This window comes from Meriones unguiculatus, chromosome 2 (assembly GCF_030254825.1).
Source record: "Meriones unguiculatus strain TT.TT164.6M chromosome 2, Bangor_MerUng_6.1, whole genome shotgun sequence".
Classification (NCBI taxonomy): Eukaryota; Metazoa; Chordata; class Mammalia; order Rodentia; family Muridae; genus Meriones; species Meriones unguiculatus.
The window spans coordinates 62,321,995-62,342,295 of NC_083350.1; the positions used below are offsets into that span (position 1 = coordinate 62,321,995).

At 39.2% G+C, this 20,301-nt stretch overlaps 2 protein-coding genes across 6 annotated transcripts in view; one reads left to right on the top strand and one right to left on the bottom strand.

The window, feature by feature from the left end:
- Nucleotides 1-3,319, bottom strand: part of Kiaa1328 (KIAA1328 ortholog) — a 213,855-nt gene extending 210,536 nt beyond the window's left edge. For 3 of the 4 annotated variants that reach the window (XR_009589873.1, XM_021649075.2, XM_060377583.1), the window contains exon 1: nt 3,022-3,319. Coding sequence is in view for 2 of the 4 variants with exons in the window: in XM_021649075.2 (XP_021504750.1) it covers nt 3,022-3,319 (298 nt within the window). In the remaining 2 variants the exon portion in view is untranslated. The other variant, XM_060377584.1, reaches the window with a different exon arrangement.
- A 7-nt stretch (nt 3,320-3,326) lies between these two features.
- The window catches only part of Tpgs2 (tubulin polyglutamylase complex subunit 2), a 59,822-nt gene continuing 42,847 nt past the window's right edge, over nt 3,327-20,301 (top strand). For both annotated transcript variants that reach the window (XM_060377586.1, XM_060377588.1), the window contains exon 1: nt 3,327-3,572. In XM_060377586.1, coding sequence (XP_060233569.1) covers nt 3,491-3,572 — 82 coding nt within the window. In that variant the 5' untranslated portion in view covers nt 3,327-3,490. The remainder of the gene's footprint in view (nt 3,573-20,301) is intronic.

A 20,301-nucleotide genomic window follows, 5' to 3' on the forward strand; every position in this document is an offset into this window, starting at 1 on the left:
CTAAGTAATTCTCTCCAACTGTGATCCCTCACCTATGATTAGTAAATATATGCATTTCATTTATTCATAGCCTTATCTCATCTCTCTAAAATGTTAACACCAAAAAAAAGATGACTTTCATCCTGTATATTCAATTTTGCACTCCCAAACAAAAAGAATATCTAGTTTGTACTAAGCCATTCACAAAAGGATAAAACTGATACTTATGAGACATGAGCCCAATAACTCTAATTTCAACATGCATTTTGAAAAATAGCATTGGAAGTTGTATCTTCAAATAACATATAACAACCTATTTTGTCTCATTAAGAACTCAAATAGTTAACTTATATGTATGCCCCCAACAAAGCTGTAATTTTTTTTTCTTTTTCAGAAAAAAACAAAAAGACAAAAGGAACATCAAATGGGTATTGGACTTACATGCTACCTCATATTTTATTTCTTTAGCTAGAAATAATTCAAGAATTATGGCAAGTTATAAAGATTTTTGAGAATGGTAACAATTTATCTATATTCCCAGAAGGAAATTAGTAATTGGAATCCAGAGCAAAAGTGGTATACAGGAAGAAGCATGTGAAAGAAATAAGCTATGTATTGCTTACTATACCCTCTGAATAGTGAATTATTTGCCAGCAAAACAGGTATATGTAATTATTACTTACTGCAGAGGCTTTGAGATAAATTAGCTCTACATCAATGTAAAGTCTTCATCTATTTTTATTTAAGAACTCAGTGGCAGAAATGATAATTATTGCAATGTTTTGGGCTATTCCCCTGTAGTTCACAATTGTTAATATTATTATTTGTAATACTGTTAATTCAGGAAGTACAAATTAGTAATCAAATTTAGATATTGCAGAAAGAGTATCCAATTTATAACAATACTATGAACAATATGAATTAGTAAAGAAATCCACAACCATAAGATTATGTTATATAGATGATTTAACCCATAAAATAGAGTGTGGCATTCTCATTATTCATACATTAGATGTCAATACCTTGTGTCAAATAGCGCTGTTGAAAAGACACAAACAACTCTTTTAAAGGTGATGATCAGTAACTGATTAACTGCTCTCTTGTAATGGAAACTTCTAGGACTGAGAAATCTCTCAATGACAATTATTTATTCAGGTGAAGCGCTGAAAACCTTTTATTCAATAATGTGCATAAAATATCAGATCATAGGTGTGCGCTATCTGGATTTTTTTCTAGTGGAAATTTTATTCTGAGATGGTCTGGAAAATAATCATCAATGCAACAGAAAGAAATTGAAATACAAAGACCAAACGGTTCATGACTATCATGTTCTTTCAGCAAATAGTCACAATAGTGTAAATTTAATATAGCTGTTTGCCCTATGGAGATTTAGAATGAAAAAAATCAGAGGCTGAATGTTAACTGGTCATTAGATGGAATGGGCTGAGGAAAAAGGAGCTAACAATAACTTTGAATTCCTTTCTCACATCTGAATTTCTACAGAACATAATTACCATCACATTTCCCATACAATTTCCATTTCCCATCATTCGTGGGTAGATCTGAATGCTTTACATTATTCAGCTGCATGAGAAAATGTAAAAGTTGGGGAATATATTATTACTTCTATAACAAATGATGAGTGTTATGACTACATAAATGAGTACAAGGCTGCCAACAACGAAAGCAAAGGTTTGGACCACACACTGTTAATTTCTTCAGTCCCAATGAAACAGAACTCCTCTGTTTTATATCACCTCCTCCATTCTATATCAGAAAAATACCATTAGCTGCTATAAGCAAATAACTCTTTGTTTCCTAAGGAAAAGATTGATCCCACTCCCTGACTTCCTAATTCAGCACAGTGGTCCTGATATGCATTTGTTTCTTGCCTCTAATGGGTAAAGGGAAAAAAAATTTCTTTTTGCTTTGAGAGTCCATTGGTATGCTTTCTTCTACAGTACTTGAAGGTAATTTAATTTGCTTCTCTTCCACCTATCAGAGACAAACAATAATCCTGTTTAGTAAGTGCATAACACTAAACACTCAGCAGCACAGAATGCAAAAGTATTCCTTTCTGCACACATGAAACTCTTACTGAGTAACTCAATAAAGAAAACTGGTAATACAATTTTCTAAGTTTCCCTAGGAACTAAGCAGAATGAATGTCCACAATGATTCTGCCCAAGGCAACAGTAACGCCTAAAACAATGTCATCACCACTACTAGCAAACCAACAGCCTACTAGCAGAAACTCAGGAACACTGATTACATTTCCTCTCCCGAGTCATGCCCCTCTAGCAAGGAAGTCTACAACCCAGATGAAAGTTTAGGATGCAACTGCTAATGCTAGGAATGAACCACTGTTAAATCTCCTCAGTTATTGAACTGGGCATTCAAACTACTGCGCAGCTAGAAAGCACCACAGCTTCCTGAACAAAAACAACCCCCAAATTTTAATTTCCAACAAGCGTGACCCACAATCTAGCAAGGCAACTCTGCTTCCAGGCACTTCCTACATTTTCCCCTACGTCTCTCCTATAGACGCAATAGAAACACAGCATCATTAAAGGCCTCAGGAGTCCAAGAAGCAAATAAAATCACCTGATTTGTTCCTAGTGTCGCACACTAAGGGTAATTCGAAATAATGAGAAAAAAAAGAAGACTCCGGCCCAGCTAGCAACTGTGTCCACCCACACTTGCCCTGCCTACCACTACAAACTCCCTTCACCACTACAAACTCCCTTCACACCCTTACTGGGCCACTGATGTCCTGCGAGGGATGGCAGGGGAGCCCTTCCATCCTTGGCCACCTCTGCAGAACCCACAGCCGAGGAGGACGCTTTTCCCACGAGCCAGAATTCCCACCTAGCAACCCTTCGTCGCCAGGCGAAGGGCGAGCCCGGCACCCCGCTTGAAGTGGAAAGGCCCATGCCTGGCCTGAGGTCCGCCCCGCGCTTCGCCGGCCCACTGACCGTCTCGCGCCCCCGCCCTTGCCACCCAGCAGGGCGCGGCGCCCCCTAGCAGCAGGGCAAAGGATACAGTCGCAGCTCCAGAACGCAGAGCCTGGCAGGGAGGGGGCCGCTGCGCCCGCCATCTTGAAACAACCGCCACTCGAGGCGTCGCGCCGGGGCTGCCACGCCCCGGCCTCCAGGCTTGGTCCCCATTGGCCGCTCGTCGCAGAGGCCCGCCCCCGCTTGCCCCTCTGGCCCCGGCAAGGGGAGAAGCTGCGGGCCGAGGCGAGGCGGGGTCGCGAAGATGTGAGGTGAGGCCCGGGCCAGGGTCGCGGGAACGAGCGCCTGGCGGAACTGCTGCTGTTAGAGCCGCTCGGGCCGCCCATCCACTCCTAGCGGAGCCCTCAGGCCCCGAAAACTACAACTCCCGGCATGCCGTGAGCCCGACGACCGCAGAGCTGAGGCGGGGTCGGGCGCGTCAGCCGGCCGGCCGGCTCCCCACGGCGGCGCCGGGAGCTGTGGCCGCCGCTGGCGCGCGAGGAGCGGGGACGCGTGCCATGGAGGAGACGCCACCCCCACTGCTAGCCGGCAGCAAGCCGCACCTGGAGAAGCTGACCCTGGGCGTCACCCGCATCCTAGGTGAGTGCGGTGAGAAATGGCTGCAAAGGACCAGGGTGGAGGGTTGGCTGCTGGATGCACTGCGTGAAGCTGGACCTGACTGCAGAGGGCATCGCTGCTGCGAGTTCCACAGTTAAGGGAAAAAGGGGGTGTCCGACCAGGCCGGAAAAGTGTGTGCTGAGAGTTCGGGAATGGTCGCCTTGCACCTGGCAAAGGGGAGCAGAGAAAGGCAGCGGGCACCTGCAACCTGGGGGACGCGACTCCAAGGAGACTTCCTCAGCCCAGGTTGTATTTTGGAAATGCAAGCCCTGCTAGTGGTAACAGAGTAAACTGAGGAAAGGATGCTGCCAGTGTCCCAAGGCAGCCAATGCCAAGCGCCTCCTCGTGCAGTGCCAAGCTTTGGAAGGGAGCCAAAGCTGGCAGCGTTGTACAAGTTGAGGGTTTGTTTGCTTGTTTTTTTTTTTTTTTTTTTTTTTTTTTTTTAATTGAACGTTGATTGGCTAAGTAATCACCACTGTGTTAGAAACTGCGGCTACAACGATAAAGAAACAGGGTGTGTGAAACCAACAGTAACTTCCCAGAACAAATCAGTTGGCTGTCATTGACTAATCAGAGGGAGCAAAGACCAAGACGTGCCTAGCCTTTCTGGGAAGTTTAGAAGAATCTTGTCCCAGAGATGATTCTAGATTTCGAAGATAAAGGAAGGGGGCGGGGTAAAGCTGCCTAACCAAGCCCGAGAACGTATGTTTCAAAGCTTTCCTCTCACAACTGTGACAAAATCGGAGTTTCTCTATGGTGATCCACAAGTTCCTTGGATCATGTTTTCATCTTGTTTCAGCCACTGCGGACATCTTGCTGTTGAGGCTGTAACATTAAAGATACTAAGGTCTTTCCTACTTGTAGCCATTTTCAGTTTCCTTGGCCTTCTTCCACCTGGAATAAACTTGCTCTCAATGTCTCCCATCCATTATTCAGATTCCTGATCAAATTTAGTATCTCTAATAAACCTCACACACACCCTTTTAATTACACCTTTCCACCGTGCTATCGTTTATCCCCTGCACACACACTCTGTTTTCCCCCCCAATATTAGCACCATGTGAAATTATGTGTTTATTTGGCCCTTTCTGTAATAGAAATCTGAGACCAGATCTGATTTATTCTAATAATGTGTGATTTGTTTAGTATGTAAAAACGAATGTAATAAAATGTTGGTAGAATAAAGGACAAAGCCTGCATCATGAATAACTGCCAAAAAGGTACTTGACAAAAGCCAGCATCCTTTCTTGATTGAAAAGAAAAGAAAAATGTATGTTATAAGTAGAATATACCAGTAAGAATGACACATGTTTGTAATCCTAATACCGGGAAAGGAGTATGATGTTGATCACAAAGTTAGGCTGAGCTCGTAATAAGTTTTTTTCCTCAAAATAAAAGCAAAAAAGAGTAGAGAATGTTATTGTCTTAATAAAGGGCATCTGTGAAAAATCCCATAGCTAACATCATGTTGAAACACTATCTTCTTTACTCTTAAGACTAAGAACAAAAACAAAATATTCTAAAAGGTCAGCAAAGCTGGTACAGGTTTGCTGATTCACTGTACTCAATTTGTTCCAGCAGAAAGCTATAACACAAAATCAGCAAACGGGGGAAAAAACTGCAGGCAAGGTAGTTAAGAAAAAGCTGCGGAAGTCTTCATGAGTCTTCTCACCGGAAACCACACAGGGCATGCTTAATTTCCCTAGCAACATGTTTGTAACAATATGCCTTTAGTGTGTATCTAGAAAGCAGTCTTAAACTGAGGAGTCCAAAATTTATTGGAAATTGATATAGACATTCTTTCCTAGCATGTACGAACTTCCAGTCTCCCAAAAGAAAAACATATATTCAACCACACTTTATTTGCATTAGCAGTTTGGACACAATGAGCCATTTCCATCTAACAGTAATGGAAACCTCACTGAAATCCAGCTTCTCAGATGCCATCCAAGAGCAAACCTAACAAGTAGGCCTTGTAAAGATTGCAGTCTTGGATCTACTATGCTTGATATTTTCAATCTTAGCATTTTTACTCAGCATTGTGTTAGGGATTCTGACCAAGGATAGGCAGGAAAATAAAGTAAATTATAAGAGGAAAAGTTTATCTGTTTGCAAATGATAAAGCCTACAAATTAACCCTAAGAGGAATACATGCTATCTATACAATAGCAAAAAGCAATACTAAAAATCAAGAAAGCAACTAATTACAACCATACCAAAAGAATAAAATATAAATAAGTTAACAAAGAAATCTGTGACTTCTGCACTAAAACAGTAAAAGTCCTTTAAAGGATAGTAAGACCAAAATAAAAAAGAAGAAATGTCATCTTTATGGAAGAGTGGTTTTCCCCGAATAGATCAACAAATTTAGGATCTGCAAATACTGTCAAACCTCAGCTGTCTCTATTGCAGAAACTGACAAATTAATACTAAAGTTAATATCGAAATATATACGACTAGAAATAACCAAAACAGTCTTGGAACAGAAGAAAAAGTTACTCATTGGGGATGACTAGACATTGGGGAAATGGTAGTGGTAGAGACTATATAACAAAGTGAATAATTATGTCATTGAACTCTACATTTAGACATGGTAACAAGGATAATTTTTTGTAACATGTAATTGCTCCAATAAAGATGATTTACTATAGAATTATAGTAATAATTTTTAGAGGGGCATGGGCATAAAAATAAAAATACAGATCTATGGTAAAAATTGAAACTTAAAAAATAGCTGTCATGTTTAAAGTTCAGTGATTGTATTTTTTTAATATGGATGTGAAAACTATTCAATAGGGGGGAATATTTTCAATGAAATAATGCTACAACAACTTGATGCCCACTTTTAAAATCTGGTGTCAGATCCTCTGAAACTACAGTTACAGACAGTTATAAGCTGCCATGTGGGTGTTAGGAGTGAAAACTCCTAACTTTGGATGAGCAGCCAGAATTCTTAACTGCTCACCCATCACTCCAGCTGCCCCTCCCCTTAGTTTAGTTTTTAACCAAATTAGAATAAATAGAATTTTAAATATGAGACAAGAAAAGGAATAAGTAGTTTATAAAAATTAAAAATGTGTTTTTGTGGATACCATCAAGTGACAACACAGCCCCAAAATAGAATATCTGTAAATCATAATATGAAAAAAAAAAATTACAAGTTAAAAAAAGCAAACAAACAAACCAAAACTAGGAATTTGGCAATTAAGGGCAATCTGAATTGTGCCAGTTTTTTGAACCATATTTATGTAAAGGTCATAAGTCAGATAAAGAGATCAAAGCCGTAATGAGATACTACTTCACATCGACTAGAATGGCCATAATAAAGACTGACATGAGTATTTGTGAAATTTGTTCAAATCCTCACAGACTGCTGGTGAGAATGTAAATTGGCACAGCAACTTTGGAGAAGGGTTTGACTCTTCCCAAAAAGATTAAACACAAAATTGCTATATGATTCAACAATTCCATTTCTCTTTATTTATCCATGAGAAAAAAAGATTTACATACAAATACTTGTCTCAAATATTCTTTTTTATTAATTTATTTACTTTATATCTCAGTTGCAGCTTCCCCTTTTCCCAGCTCCTCCCTCTTGACTTTCCTCTTCCTACCCCTCACATGCATTCTCCCTTTTTTCCTCAGAAAAAAGATTGCTATTCCATGGATATCAATCTTCATTGGCATGTGAATTTGCAGTAGGACTAGGTGCATCTTCTATTGAGGCTAGACAAGGCAGCTCAGTTAGGGAAAAGGGATCCAAAGGCAGGCAACAGGGTCAGAGACAGCCCCTGTTTCTGCTGTTAGGACTCCCACATGAAGACCAAGCTGCACAACTGTTACATATGTCAGAGGGCCTGAATCCATCCCATGCATGCTCTGTGTTTGAGGTTTCAGTCTCTGTGGGCCCCTATGGGCCTGGGTTAGTTGATTCTGTAGGTTTTCTTGTGGTGTCCTTGACCTCTTTGGCTCCTTCAATCTTTCTTCCCCTCTTCCACAGGATTTCCTAAGCTCTTCCTAATGTTTGACTATGGCTTTCTGCATGTTTCCATCAGCTGCTGGGTGAAGCCTCTCTGATGACAGTTATGCTAGGCTCCTGTGTGCAACTATAACAGAATATTATTAATAGTGTCAGGGACTGGCTTTTCTCATGGCATGGGTCTCAAGCTGGGCCAGTCATTGTTCGGCCATTCCCTCAACTTTTGTTCCCTCTTTATCCCTGCACATTTTTTAGGCAGGATAAATTGGTTGAAGGTTTTGTGGTTGGGTTGGTTTCCCAATCATTCAATTGGAAATCTTTTCTGGTTACAGGAGAGTTCCCAAATATTCTTAGAAGTATTGTTGGTAGTAATGTAAATTGAAAATCATTGAACTATCCCGCAAATGAATGGAAGTGATAGATAGATAGATAGATAGATAGATAGATAGATAGATAGATAGAGATATAGATATATATGGTTTACTTATACAATAGGAAAATATTTTTTTAATTTAAAATAGATTTTTTTTCTCACATAATATATCTTAATTACAATTTTCTCTCCCCCTTCTCCTCCCAGTTCCTCCCTATTTCCCCTCTCACCAGATCTACTCCTTTTATATCTCTCATGAGAAAACAAAAGGCTTCTAAGGTATAATAATAAAATGTAACAAAATTAAAAAAAAGAAAAAATGTAACAAAATAAAATATAATAAGACAAAACAATAAAACAAAAACTATCACTTCAGAGTTGAACAAAATTGACAAACAGAAGGAAAAGAACACAAGAGAAGGCACAAGAATCAGAGATACACTCTTTACACACTCAAGAATCCCATAAAAATCCCTAAACTGGGAGCCATAATATATACACAGAGGACCTGGTACAGACCTCTGCAGGCCTTCCTAACTCAGTCTCAGAGTTCATATGAGCTTTAATTATGTTGCTTAGAGAGCCTCATTTTCTTGGTGTACTCCATCCATTCTGACTCTTACAGCCTTTCTTCCTACTCTTCAGCTGGGTTCCTTGAGCTCTGAAGAGAAGGATTTGACGGAGATACCCTCTTTAGGTCTAAATGTTCCAAGGTTTCTCATTCTCTGCCTAATGTGAGTCTATATATTTATTCCTATCTGCTATAGGAGGAAGCTTCTTTGATGATGGATGAAGAAGGTACTAATCTATGAGCATAGCATAATGTTGTTAGATGTCATTTAGTTGCTTTTTGTTGGTTGGTTGGTTGCTTTTAGCATTTTTGGTTGCTTTGTTTTGTTTTTTAGAAGAGTAGAGTTTGGGTAATTGGTCTGTAATTCTCTTTCTTTGCTGAGTCTATGTGGTTTGGGTATCAGGGTAACTATGGCCTCAGAAAATGAATGTTCTTTGTTTCTATTTTGTGGGAAAATGAGGCTATTTGGCATTAACTCTTCTTTGAAAACTTGGTAGAATTCTGTCCTTTTTTGTTAGGTTGGAAGACTTTTTAAATGATTCTTATTTATTCTTATATTATTAGTTTATATGCATTGGTGTTTTGCCTGCCATGTATGTTTGTGTGAGGGTATCAAATACAGACAGTTGTGAGCTGCTGGGAATGTGGGTACTAGGAATTGAACTCAGGTCTTCTAGAAGAACAGCCAGTACTCTTAACCACTGATCCATCTCTGACTATTTCTATTTCATTAGGGGTTAAAGTTCTATTTAAATCATATTATCTGATCTTTATTTAAGTTTGGTAAGTGCTACCTACAAGAAAATTATCCATTTCTTTTAGATTTTCTAATTTTGTAGAGTATAAGTTTTCAAAGTGTGTCCTTATAATTCTCTGAATTTCTTAGGTATTTCTTCTGCCTTTTTCATTTTTTATTTTGTTAATTTGGATATTCTCTCTCTCTCTCTCACTCTCTCTCTCTCGCTCTCTCTCTCTTATTTTGTATAAGGGTTTGTCTATCTTATTGATATTTTCAAAAGAACCAACCCTTTGTTTCATTGATTCTTTGTTTTTGTTCACGTGTGCCGTTAAGTTGCTAGTATAAGATAGATCTCCTCAGTTACTTTTATGTAGGCACCTAGTACTATGAATTTGCCTCTTAGAATTTCCTTTATTGTATCCCATAAGTTTGGGTATGTTATGTATTCATTTTCATTGAATTCTAGAAAGCCTTTATTTTTGTCTTGACCCATTGTATTTAGTCAGGGTTCTCTAGATTCACAATTTATGTAATGAATATATATATAATGAATATATATATGTATATATATTCCATATATATATATATATATATATATATATGGAATTTATTGGAATGACTTACAGGCTACAATCCAGCTAACCTAACAATGGACGGTTGTGAACAGAAAGTCCAAGAATCTAGTAGTTGTTCAGTCCCACGAGGCTGGGTGTTTCAGTCAGTCTTTGTATAAGCTGGAATCCTGGAGAAGTAGGTTCTAGTGGATATGCTGGCAAAGTGAATGCAAGCAGGTGAAGAACAAATGAACCCTTCCTTCTTCCATTGTCCTTATATAGGCCTCCTGCAGAAAGTATGGTCCAGATTAAGGTGTCTGTGGATCTAGATCAAAAGCCTGTGTCTTCCAGCCTCAAGATCAGATCACAGGTGTGCCCTCCATTTCTGGATTGTAGTTCATTCCAGACATAGTCAAGTGTAAAGCTGAGAATAGCCTTCACACCCATTTTTCATTGAGTACAGAGTTGTTCCTTTACTTTGTAAGCTTTCCAGTTTTTGGTTTGTTTGTTGTTTCTCTGTTGTTGTTGTTGATGATGATGATGATAATGATGATATACACCTTTAATCTGAGGTGGTCAGATGTGATGCAGGAAGTTATTTCTATTTTCTTGTATTTGTTGAGATTCACTTTGTGTTTGAACATGTGGTCAATTTTGGAGAAAGTTCATGAGGTGAAGGGAAGAAGGTATTGTGTGTGTGTGTGTGTGTGTGTGTGTGTGTGTGTGTGTGTGTGTTTGGGTGAAACGCTCTGTAAATAACTGTTAAGTCCATTTGGTTTAGTACCAATATTTCTTTGTTTACTTTTTGTCTAGATAAACTGCCTGTTGGTGAGAGTGAGATATTAAAGTCTCCCATTACCAGTATGTGACAGTCAATATGTGATTTAAACTGAAGTAATGTTTCTTTTAAGAACTTGGGTGTCCTTGTATTTGGTGCTTAGATGTTCAGAATTGCAATGTGTTCTTGATAGATTTTTCCATGGAGGGAAAAATAAAATCTTCTAATCAGTTTTTTTTTTTTTTTTTGAAGTCTATTTTTTCAGATATTAAGGCTACTATACCCAGTTGCATTTTAGGTTCATTTGCTTGAAATATCTTTTTTCATCCTTTTACCCTTGGTATTTTTTGAATGCAGCACAAATGATGATGGACCTGTTTTCATAACCAATCTATTCGTTTCTGTCTTTTTATTGGGGAATTAAGACAATTGATATTGAAAGTTACAAATAAGCAGTGTTTGCGGGTTCCTGCTATTTTGTTGTTATAGTGTGTGTGTATGCTTTTGTGTGTGTGCATGTATGTGTGGTTTTCCCCTCTTTTGAAATGCTGGGATTATTTATTTCCTGTGTTTCTTGGAACTGTTGGGACATAGTTCATGAATGAAACTGTGAGGATATTTTTGAGTCCTTGTGAGAAAACTCCAAGTAAGCAAGACAAGAGTTTCGTAATCTCTGTTTTTCCATAGCATGAGTAGTTCTTGGAATGTCCTTTTGTGCCCCTCCCAAGTGTAGCAGATAGTAGTGATTTTACTTCATATTATTTATTACACCTGACTATTGTTATTTGTTATATGACATTATGGAAAAACATAAAGTAAATTTACTCAGGTGACTCTTCTTAACCACAAAGTATACATTGTCTGGTGCTCTGAATAAAGTTGGCTATGTATGAGACTTTAGTACACCACAATTTTAGGCCCTGCTCAGGTTCATACCACCAACTAGAGAGGTAAGTAGTTAATTTCTTTAGGTTGAGTTTTCCTTCTAGTGCCTTCGGTGGGTCTAGATTTATAGACAGGCAAATCTATAAAAAGTCTAAAGTAGATTAAGTATTGCAGGATATTGATCACTTTGTGAACCCTGGGATTGTGAACTGGAAAAAACCTGTTTCTTGTGGTGTGGCTCAGTCCTATCACACACCTTTAATCCAAGAGCTTTCTGTAAACATGAGCTAAATAAACTAAACCGTAGGTAAAGAGGCAGAGCAAACACCAGTTGACAGGGAGTGAACATAAGAAAACACAAGAGGGAGGAACACTGAGTAAAAGGGTATTTAAGACTACATGGAGACAGTGACAGAGCTTTTTCCTTCTGGCTGAGTGGGAAGGTCTGCTAGGTACTTGCTCTGCCTCTCTGAACTAGCAGGCTTTCACCTCAGCATCTGGCTCTTGAGTCTTTATTGCTAAAATCAAACATTTGGGATTTTGTTTAAAAACAAAGATTTCTAGAGGCTAATGAGAGGGATCAGGGAAGTGACTGTTAATAGGTGTAATGTTACTTCTCAGTGTAACAATGTACACTGAGACTTCCATTAAAACACTAAACTCACTAATTTTACGTGATTTACAAGAGTGAACTTTATGATATGGGAATTATGTCTTAATAAGGCTATTTTTAAAATAAGAATTCTAGAAATAGCCATTACAAGAATTCTCACTCTAAACAATAATATTGTGAAGCTGAGGAAATATAATACCTTTGGTACATTCAGTGATAAAAGTGAGTTTATTCAGGTAAGCTTAATTTAGTCTGAGGTGACCTTTAAAACAGGCTGTTAAAAAAAGGCATGGCAAAGAGATATGAAGTGCAGGAAACTTACTTTAAAATGGTTGGAACCACTTGACAGGGAGTAAAGGCCTTCACAGTAACAGTGGTCTTTAACAGCAATTAAGAATATAGAAACTGTAGCCCTGCTACAACTATGAAGAGCTGAATTGTTTGAAAAACATGAGTGAGCCTACAAGATGAACCCTTACTCCAGAAGAGAACACAGTATCTGACAACTGAGCAATGAGTGCAACAAGTGCAATGACAGATGACTGATTTAATCTAAGTGTAGAACCCAGTCATGCTATGTGAGGCTTCTGAGCTGCAACAGAATTGTGAGCTAAATGGGTGCTATTTAAAGCCACAGATTCATGCTAAGTAATTAAGCAATAGAAAACTAACATATTCCCCAAATGTTTTAAGCCGAAAAGAAAGAAAAAGAAAATGATAGGTTGAAGAGTTGGCTTAACAGTTGAATAGGAACTATTCTTCCAGGGGACTAGGGTTTGTAGCATCCATATAGTGTCTCACAATGGCCTGTAACTCCAGTACCAGGACATATGATCCCTTTTTCTGGCCTCCACTGGCACTGCACACATGTGACAAACAAACATACATGCAGATAAAACAACCATATACATAAAAATGAACAATAAAAAATTTAAAAAGCAAATTATATCTCCAAAAGAAAATGTAGCATAAATGAGTATCAATAAAAATCTTAAATCAAAATCTTAAATAACTCAACCCAGCTATTTGTGGTTTCCAAAAGAATACACAGGCTGACTCATAACTGTTAATGTGAAATTGTTACATGTCCACCATCAGCCATTCAGTGATTGACTAGAAGGATGGGACTCAAAGACAGTAGTATTCCCAACATATTTTTTATATTTATTATGCTAATCAGTAAAAAGAAAAGACATATCAAGTAGAGTCAAGAGCAGTTTTGCTTATGAAATTTTTCCTCCAGTGAGTATTCACACAGAGTATATTCCTTCCTTAACCAGTGATATGCAGCAGTATGTATATAGTGTTGCTATACAGGGAAGGCTGCATGAAACTCAAAATCCTTATCTGAAGATGTAGTTCATTGACAAAGTACTAGTTTAACAAACACAAAATCCTGTGTCCAATCCTGATTTTGCCTATAAGCAAAGAACAGATTCCAGAGTTTTTCTGGGGTCTAGTCACATAAGCAAAGCAACTGATCACAGCTATCAAGATTTCAGACCCTCAAAAGAATACCATGTTATTGTTTCATTGCCACATTTGAGCACAATAGCTTTATTGATGTGAAAAAAGAAGAGGAAAAAAGTTTCTATTAACCAGCCCCACAAGCTGGTCATATTATGGTATTATTAACCTCAGTTTGAGTTTTGTTAACTAATTTTCTATGTTGTCCATCCACTCCTGACCCTGTACTGTCTGTCCCATCCTCTAACATCTCACTTTGTCCCTGATTTCATATATAGTCTTTCCTAACTCTTTAGTTTATAGAATAGATTAAGTTTTTTGATATTCTTATACCAGTACCATGCGCTTTTTATTACTATTGCTTTTGAGTAAAACTTAAAATCAGGGATAGTGGTACCTCCAGGGGTTCTTTTATTGCACAGGATTGTTTTCAGCATCCTGGATTTTTTTATTTTTCCATGTGAAGTTGAAAATTGCTCTATCAAGGTCTGTAAAAAATTGTGTTGGAATAGATCCATACTTACAAAACTGCACAAAACTAAAGTCCAAGTGGATCAAAGACCTCAACATAAAACTAGATACTCTAAATCGGTTAGAAGAAAAAGTGGGAAAGACCCTAGAACTCATTGGTACAGGAGACAATTTCCTTAACAGAACCAACAGCACAGGCTCTAAGAGCAACAATCAATAAATGGGACCTCATGAAACTGAAAAGCTTCTGTAAAGCAAAGGACACCATCATCAAAACAAAACGACTGCCTACACACTGGGAAAGAATCTTCACCAACCCTTTTTCTGACAGAGGACTAATATCCAGTATATATAAAGAACTAAATAAGCTGAAAAGCAGCAAACCAAGTAATCCAATTAAAAAATGGGGAACAGAGCTAAACAGAGAATTCTCTGTAGAGGAATATTGAATGGCAAAGAAACACTTAAAGAAATGCTCAGCCTCATTAGCCATCAGGGAAATGCAAATTAAAATGACCCTGAGATTTCACCTTATATCCATCAGAATGGCCAAGATCAAAAACTCAAGTGACAACACATGCTGGAGAGGTTGTGGAGAAAGGGGAACCCTCCTCCACTGCTGGTGGGAATGTAAACTTGTACAACCACTCTGGAAATCAATCTGGCGCTTTCTCAGACAACTAGGAATAGTGCTTCCTCAAGATCCAGCCATACCACTCCTAGGCATATATCCAAAAGAGGCTCAAGTACAGAATAAAGACATTTGCTCAACCATGTTTGTAGCAGCTTTATTTGTAATAGCCAGAAGCTGGAAACAGCCCAGATGCCCCTCAACTGAAGAATGCAGAAATTGTAGCACATTTATACAATGGAATATTACTCAGCAATGAAAAATAAGGAAATCATGAAATTTGCAGGTAAATGGTGGGACCTGGAAAGGATCATCCTGAGTGAGTTGTCCCAGAAGCAGAAAGAAACACCACGGTATATACTCACTCATATAGACATGTAATATAGGATAAACCTACTAAAATCTGTATACCTAAAGAAACTAATCAAGAGAGAGGACCCTGACTAAAATGTTCAATCCCCATCCTGAAAGGTAAAGAGGAGGACATCAGAAGAAAAAGAAAACAAAAAACAAGCTAGAAACCCGCCACGGGGGGCCTCTGAAAGGCTCTGCCCTGCAGACTATCAAAGCAGATGCTGAGACATATGGCCAACTGTTGGGCAATGTCAATGGAATCTTATGCAAGAAGTGGGAAATAGTAAGATCTGGAGTGGACAGAAACTCCACAAAGAGAGCAACAGAACCAGAAATTTGAACACAGGGGTCTTCCCATAGACTCATGCTCTAACCAAGTACCATGCATGGAGATAACCTAGAACTCCTGCAAAGATGTAGCCCATGGCAATTTAGTGTCCAAGTGGGTTCCATAGTAATGGGAAGAGGGACTGCCTCTGACATAATCTGATTGGCCTGCTCTTTGATCACCTCCCCCTGAGTGGGGAGCAGCCTTACCAGGCCACAGAAGACGACAATGCAGCCACTCCTGATGAGATCTGATAGACTAAGATCAGAAGGAAGGAGAGGAGGACCTCCCATATCAGTGGACTTGGGGAGGGGCATGCGTGAAGAAGGGAATGGGAGGGTGGGATCGGGAGGGGAGTTTATGGGGGGATACAAAGTGAATAAAGTGTAATTAATAAAAATTAAAAATTGTGTTGGAATTTTGGTAGGAATTTCATTGAATCTGTAGTTTGATTTAGGTAGGATGGCCATTTTTAATATGTTAATCCTATTGAACTACGAACACGGGAGAGCTTTCCATCTTCTGATTTCTTCTTCAAACTCTTTCTTCAGGGACTTGAAGTTCTTGTATGTATTTCACTTGTTTGGTTAGAGTTACAGCAAGATATTTAATATTATTTATGGCTATTGTGAAGGCTGTTGACTCCCTAATTTCTTACTTAGCCCATTTATCACTTGTATAAAGGAGGGCGACTAATTTTTTTTTTTAGTTAATTTTTCATCCAGCCACTTTGCTGAAGGTATTTATCAGGTGTAGGAGTTCTCTGGTAGAATTTAGGGGTCACTTATGTGTACTGTGATATCATCTGCAAACAGAGATACTTTGACTTCTTTTCCAATTTGTATCCCCTTGATTTTCTTTAGTTGTATTAATGCACTAGCTAGAACTTCAAGTACTATATTATATACTATATATATAGACCTGGGCATAGACCATGTCCCTGGTCTAAGCTGGCATCTGTGGTCTCTTAGGGTCTACAACATATCCACCCAAGCACTTCTGGCTTTTAAAGTCTCTGTTGAGAAATCTTGTGTAATTTTTGTTGTTGTTGTTTTCTTTTTAGATAGGGTTTCTCTGTGTAGCGTTGGCTGTCCTAGACTCACTTTGTAGACCAAGCTGGCCTTGAACTCACAGAGTTCCACCTGCCTCTGCCTCCCCAAGTCCTGGGATTACAGGTGTGCTCTACTATACCCAGCATCCGGTGTGGATTCTAATAGATCTTCCTTTATCCCTTGCTGCTTCTAATATACTTTCTTTGTTCTATATACATTTAGTGTTTTGATTATTATGTGGAGGGTGGATTTCCTTTTTTGGTCCAGTCTATTTGATATTCTGTAGGCTTCTTTTCCTTTTATAGGCGTCTCTTCCTTAAGGTTAGGTAAATTTTCTTCTATGATTTTTGTTGAAGATATTTTCTGGCCTTTGAGCTGGGAATCTTCTTTCATCTATTCTTATTATTCTTAGGTTTGGTCTTTTCATGGTGTCCCAAATTTCATGGATATTTTCTGTTAGAAACTTTTTAGATTTAGCATTTCTTTTACCAATATTGATTTCTTCTATTGTATCTTCTATTCCTGAGATTCTTTCTTCCGTCTCTTGTAGTTTGTTGATGATGCTTGCATCTGTAGTTTCTGTTCTGTTTCCTAGGTTTTCCATCTTCAGAATTACCTCAGATTGTGTTTTGTTTATTGCTTTTATTACCATTTGCAGTTCTTGAAGAGTTTTATTCATTTCCTTCTCCTGTTTGCCTATGTTTTCCTGTATTTCCGTGAGGGACTTATTTATTTTTCTCTTTAAAATCCTCTATTGTCTTGATTAGATTTAAGGTCATTTTCTTGCACTTCAATTGTGTTAGGATATCCAGAGCTTGATATAGTAGGATGGCTGCCTATATTGGTGGTACCGTATTGCTCTGGGTTTTGTTGAGTATGTTCTTACGTTGGCATTTAACCATTTGTCACATGTTGTCAGGCTTGGCGGTCCCTGGTAGTCCCTGATGGACACTGCCTCTGGTAATCCCTAATGGCTGTCCCTCTGGAATTGCAGGTGGAGCTGGGGCCCAGGAAATGGCATGTGGAGGGCACAGGGCAGACCTCACTGCTGCTAGTAGTCATTAATGGCTGCTGCCTAAGACTGCTGGTAGAGCTGGGGCCCAGGAAAATCAAGGTTTTTTAATATTTTTATCAAGCTAAAGATTATCTTTATCTTCTTCATCTGGCTCTTAGAGACTGCATTAGTATTTCTTGTATTCCAAAGCCTTTCATGGTTGGTTGGTTGGTTTTTGTTTTTGTTGTTTTTTGGGGGATGGGCCATGGTTGGTTGGTTGGTTTGGGTTTTGTTTTTTGGGTGGCCACAGTTCTTGTCATGTAAATGACATCTTTCTCTAAGTATTTTCCAATGCTGAATCCACAAACCAAAACTATGTACTTTTCATGGTTCTTAACTGCAAGCAATAGAATCCACTCTGGCTAGATTAAAGCTACAATTACAGTTTAGCCCAAGGCTCAACTAAGGGAAGTGGACCTACAAAGTCATTGGGAGAACTGAAGTGAGAAACTTACTGCAAAAAAAGGAGATGTTGGCTATTCCTGGGGGCAAGATGGCGGCACCGGGAGGACTCTCATTCTGAACAGCAGCATAGCAGGACAGGCACAGTGACCAGCAAGCAGAACTCGCGGCGTTCTCAGGTGAGAGGATACCCCACGGTGGGGGATTCAATCAGCTTTAACTCACCCGGCTAAACCTCGGAAGAGACCCTGGTTCCGCCAGGCGCTTGGTCGCCAGCCCAGAGCTACACACCAGCATGATCTGGTCACTGTCCCAGACTGAACTGTGGGCCCAAAATATCACAGACTGGGTTTTCCAGTCGAGAGATAACCCTACAGAGCAGGAAACGATTGGGACTGACCTTAGGTCACCAGACATCCCCTGGAAAAGACTCGGGTTCTGAGGGCACCCCAGGAGCCAGCCCGGAGCCAGAGCTGGGGACCCAGGCGCCTGCACAGAGCCCTGCCTGTGAGCCTGATTTGCCGCCTCAGATAGAACTGTGGGCCCCAGGGCACCAGAGACTGATGAAGAGGATAATAGAGGAAACAAATAAAATACGTAAAGAATTAGAGGAAGATAAAAACAAACAGATCATGGCTATCCGTAAAGAAATGGAGGAAATTAAAGACAAGCAGATTATGGCCATCTGTGAAGAAATACGGGAAGATGCAGCCAAACAGTTTGCGGCCTTCAGAGAAGAAATAATTAAATCACTGAAAGAAGTAAAAGAAACAGAGTTGAAGGAACTAAAAGAAAAAGAGGAAAATACAATCAGACAGGTGAAGGAAGTAAAACAAATCAAGACCTGAAGATAGAACTGGAAAAATTAAAGAAAACACAAATGGAGGAATCCTGAACATCTATGCCCCAAATACAAGAGCACCCACATTTGTAAAAGAAAGATTGATAAAATTTAAATCACATATAGATCCCCACACATTGATAGTGGGAGACTTCAACACCCCACTCTCAACAAAGGACAAGTCAACAAAACAAATTAAACAAAGAAACAATATCTCAGACAGAGGTCATGAATCAAATGGACCTCACAGACATTTACAGAACCTTACACCCAAACACAAAAGAATTTACCTTCTCAGCACCTCATGGAACTTTCTCCAAAATAGACCATATAGTTGGTCACAAAGCAAACCTCAACAGATACAAGAAGATTGAAATAATCCCTTGTATCTTTTCTGATCACCATGGAATAAAGTTGGACTTCAACAACAACAACAGAAATAGCAAAAAGCCTACACACACATGGAAACTGAACAACTTGTTACTAAATGACAGCTGGGTCAGGGAAGAAATAAAGAAAGAAATTAGTCTTCCTAGAACTCAATGAAAATGAAGACACCACATACCCAAACTTGTGGGACACAATGAAAGCAGTGCTAAGAAGAAAGTTCATAGCACTAAGTGCCTTCAAGAAGAAATTCGAGACAGCTCATTCAAGCAACTTAATGGCCCACTTAAAAACCCTAGAAAAAGAAGAAGCAGACACACCAAGAAGGAGCAGACGGCTGGAAATAATCAAACTCAGGGCTGAAATCAATCAATTAGAAACAAATAAAACAATTCAAAGAATCAATGAAACCAAGAGCTGGTTCTTTGAGAAAATCAACAAGATTGACAAACCCTTAGCCAAGCTAACTAAAAAGCAGAGAGACACCACCCAAATCAACAAAATCAGAAATGAAAAGGGGGACATAACTACAGACATTGAGGTCAACTGTTGGGCAGAGTGAATGGAATTAAGAAGTGGGAAACAGTAAGAGCTGGAGAGGACAGGGTCTCCACAAGGAGAGCAACAGAACAAGAAAATTTGAACACAGGGAACTTCCCAGAGACTCATACTCCAACCAAGGACTATTCATGGAGATAACCTAGAACCCCTGCACAGATGTAGCCCAGGGCAGTTCAGTGTCCAAGTGGGTTACATAGTAATGGGAAGAGGGACTGCCTCTGACATAATCTAATTGGCCTGCTCTTTGATCACCTCCCCCTGAGTAGGGAGCAGCCTTACCAGGCCACAGTAGAGGACAATGCAGCCACTTTTGATGTGAACTGATAGACTAAGATCAGAAAGGAGAGGAGAACCTCCCCTGTCAGTGGACTTGGGGAGTGGCATGCATGCAGAAAGGGAGGGGAGGATGGGATCGGGAGGGTAAGAGGGAGGGGCTTATGGGGGGATACAAAATAAATAAAGTGTAATTAATAAAAGTTAAAAATAAAGGAGATGTTGAATAGGAAGTACCTGTAACTAGTATAATGAAGTTGGGGAAAAAGAATTTATAATTACTTTTTATATAAAAAAATTATTCTTGCTACTGCTTATACCACTACAGTGACCCCTTGAAATCAAAATACCACAGGTTATGTTTCTAAGAAACCAGTCTCTCTATTTGCCTGCTGCCT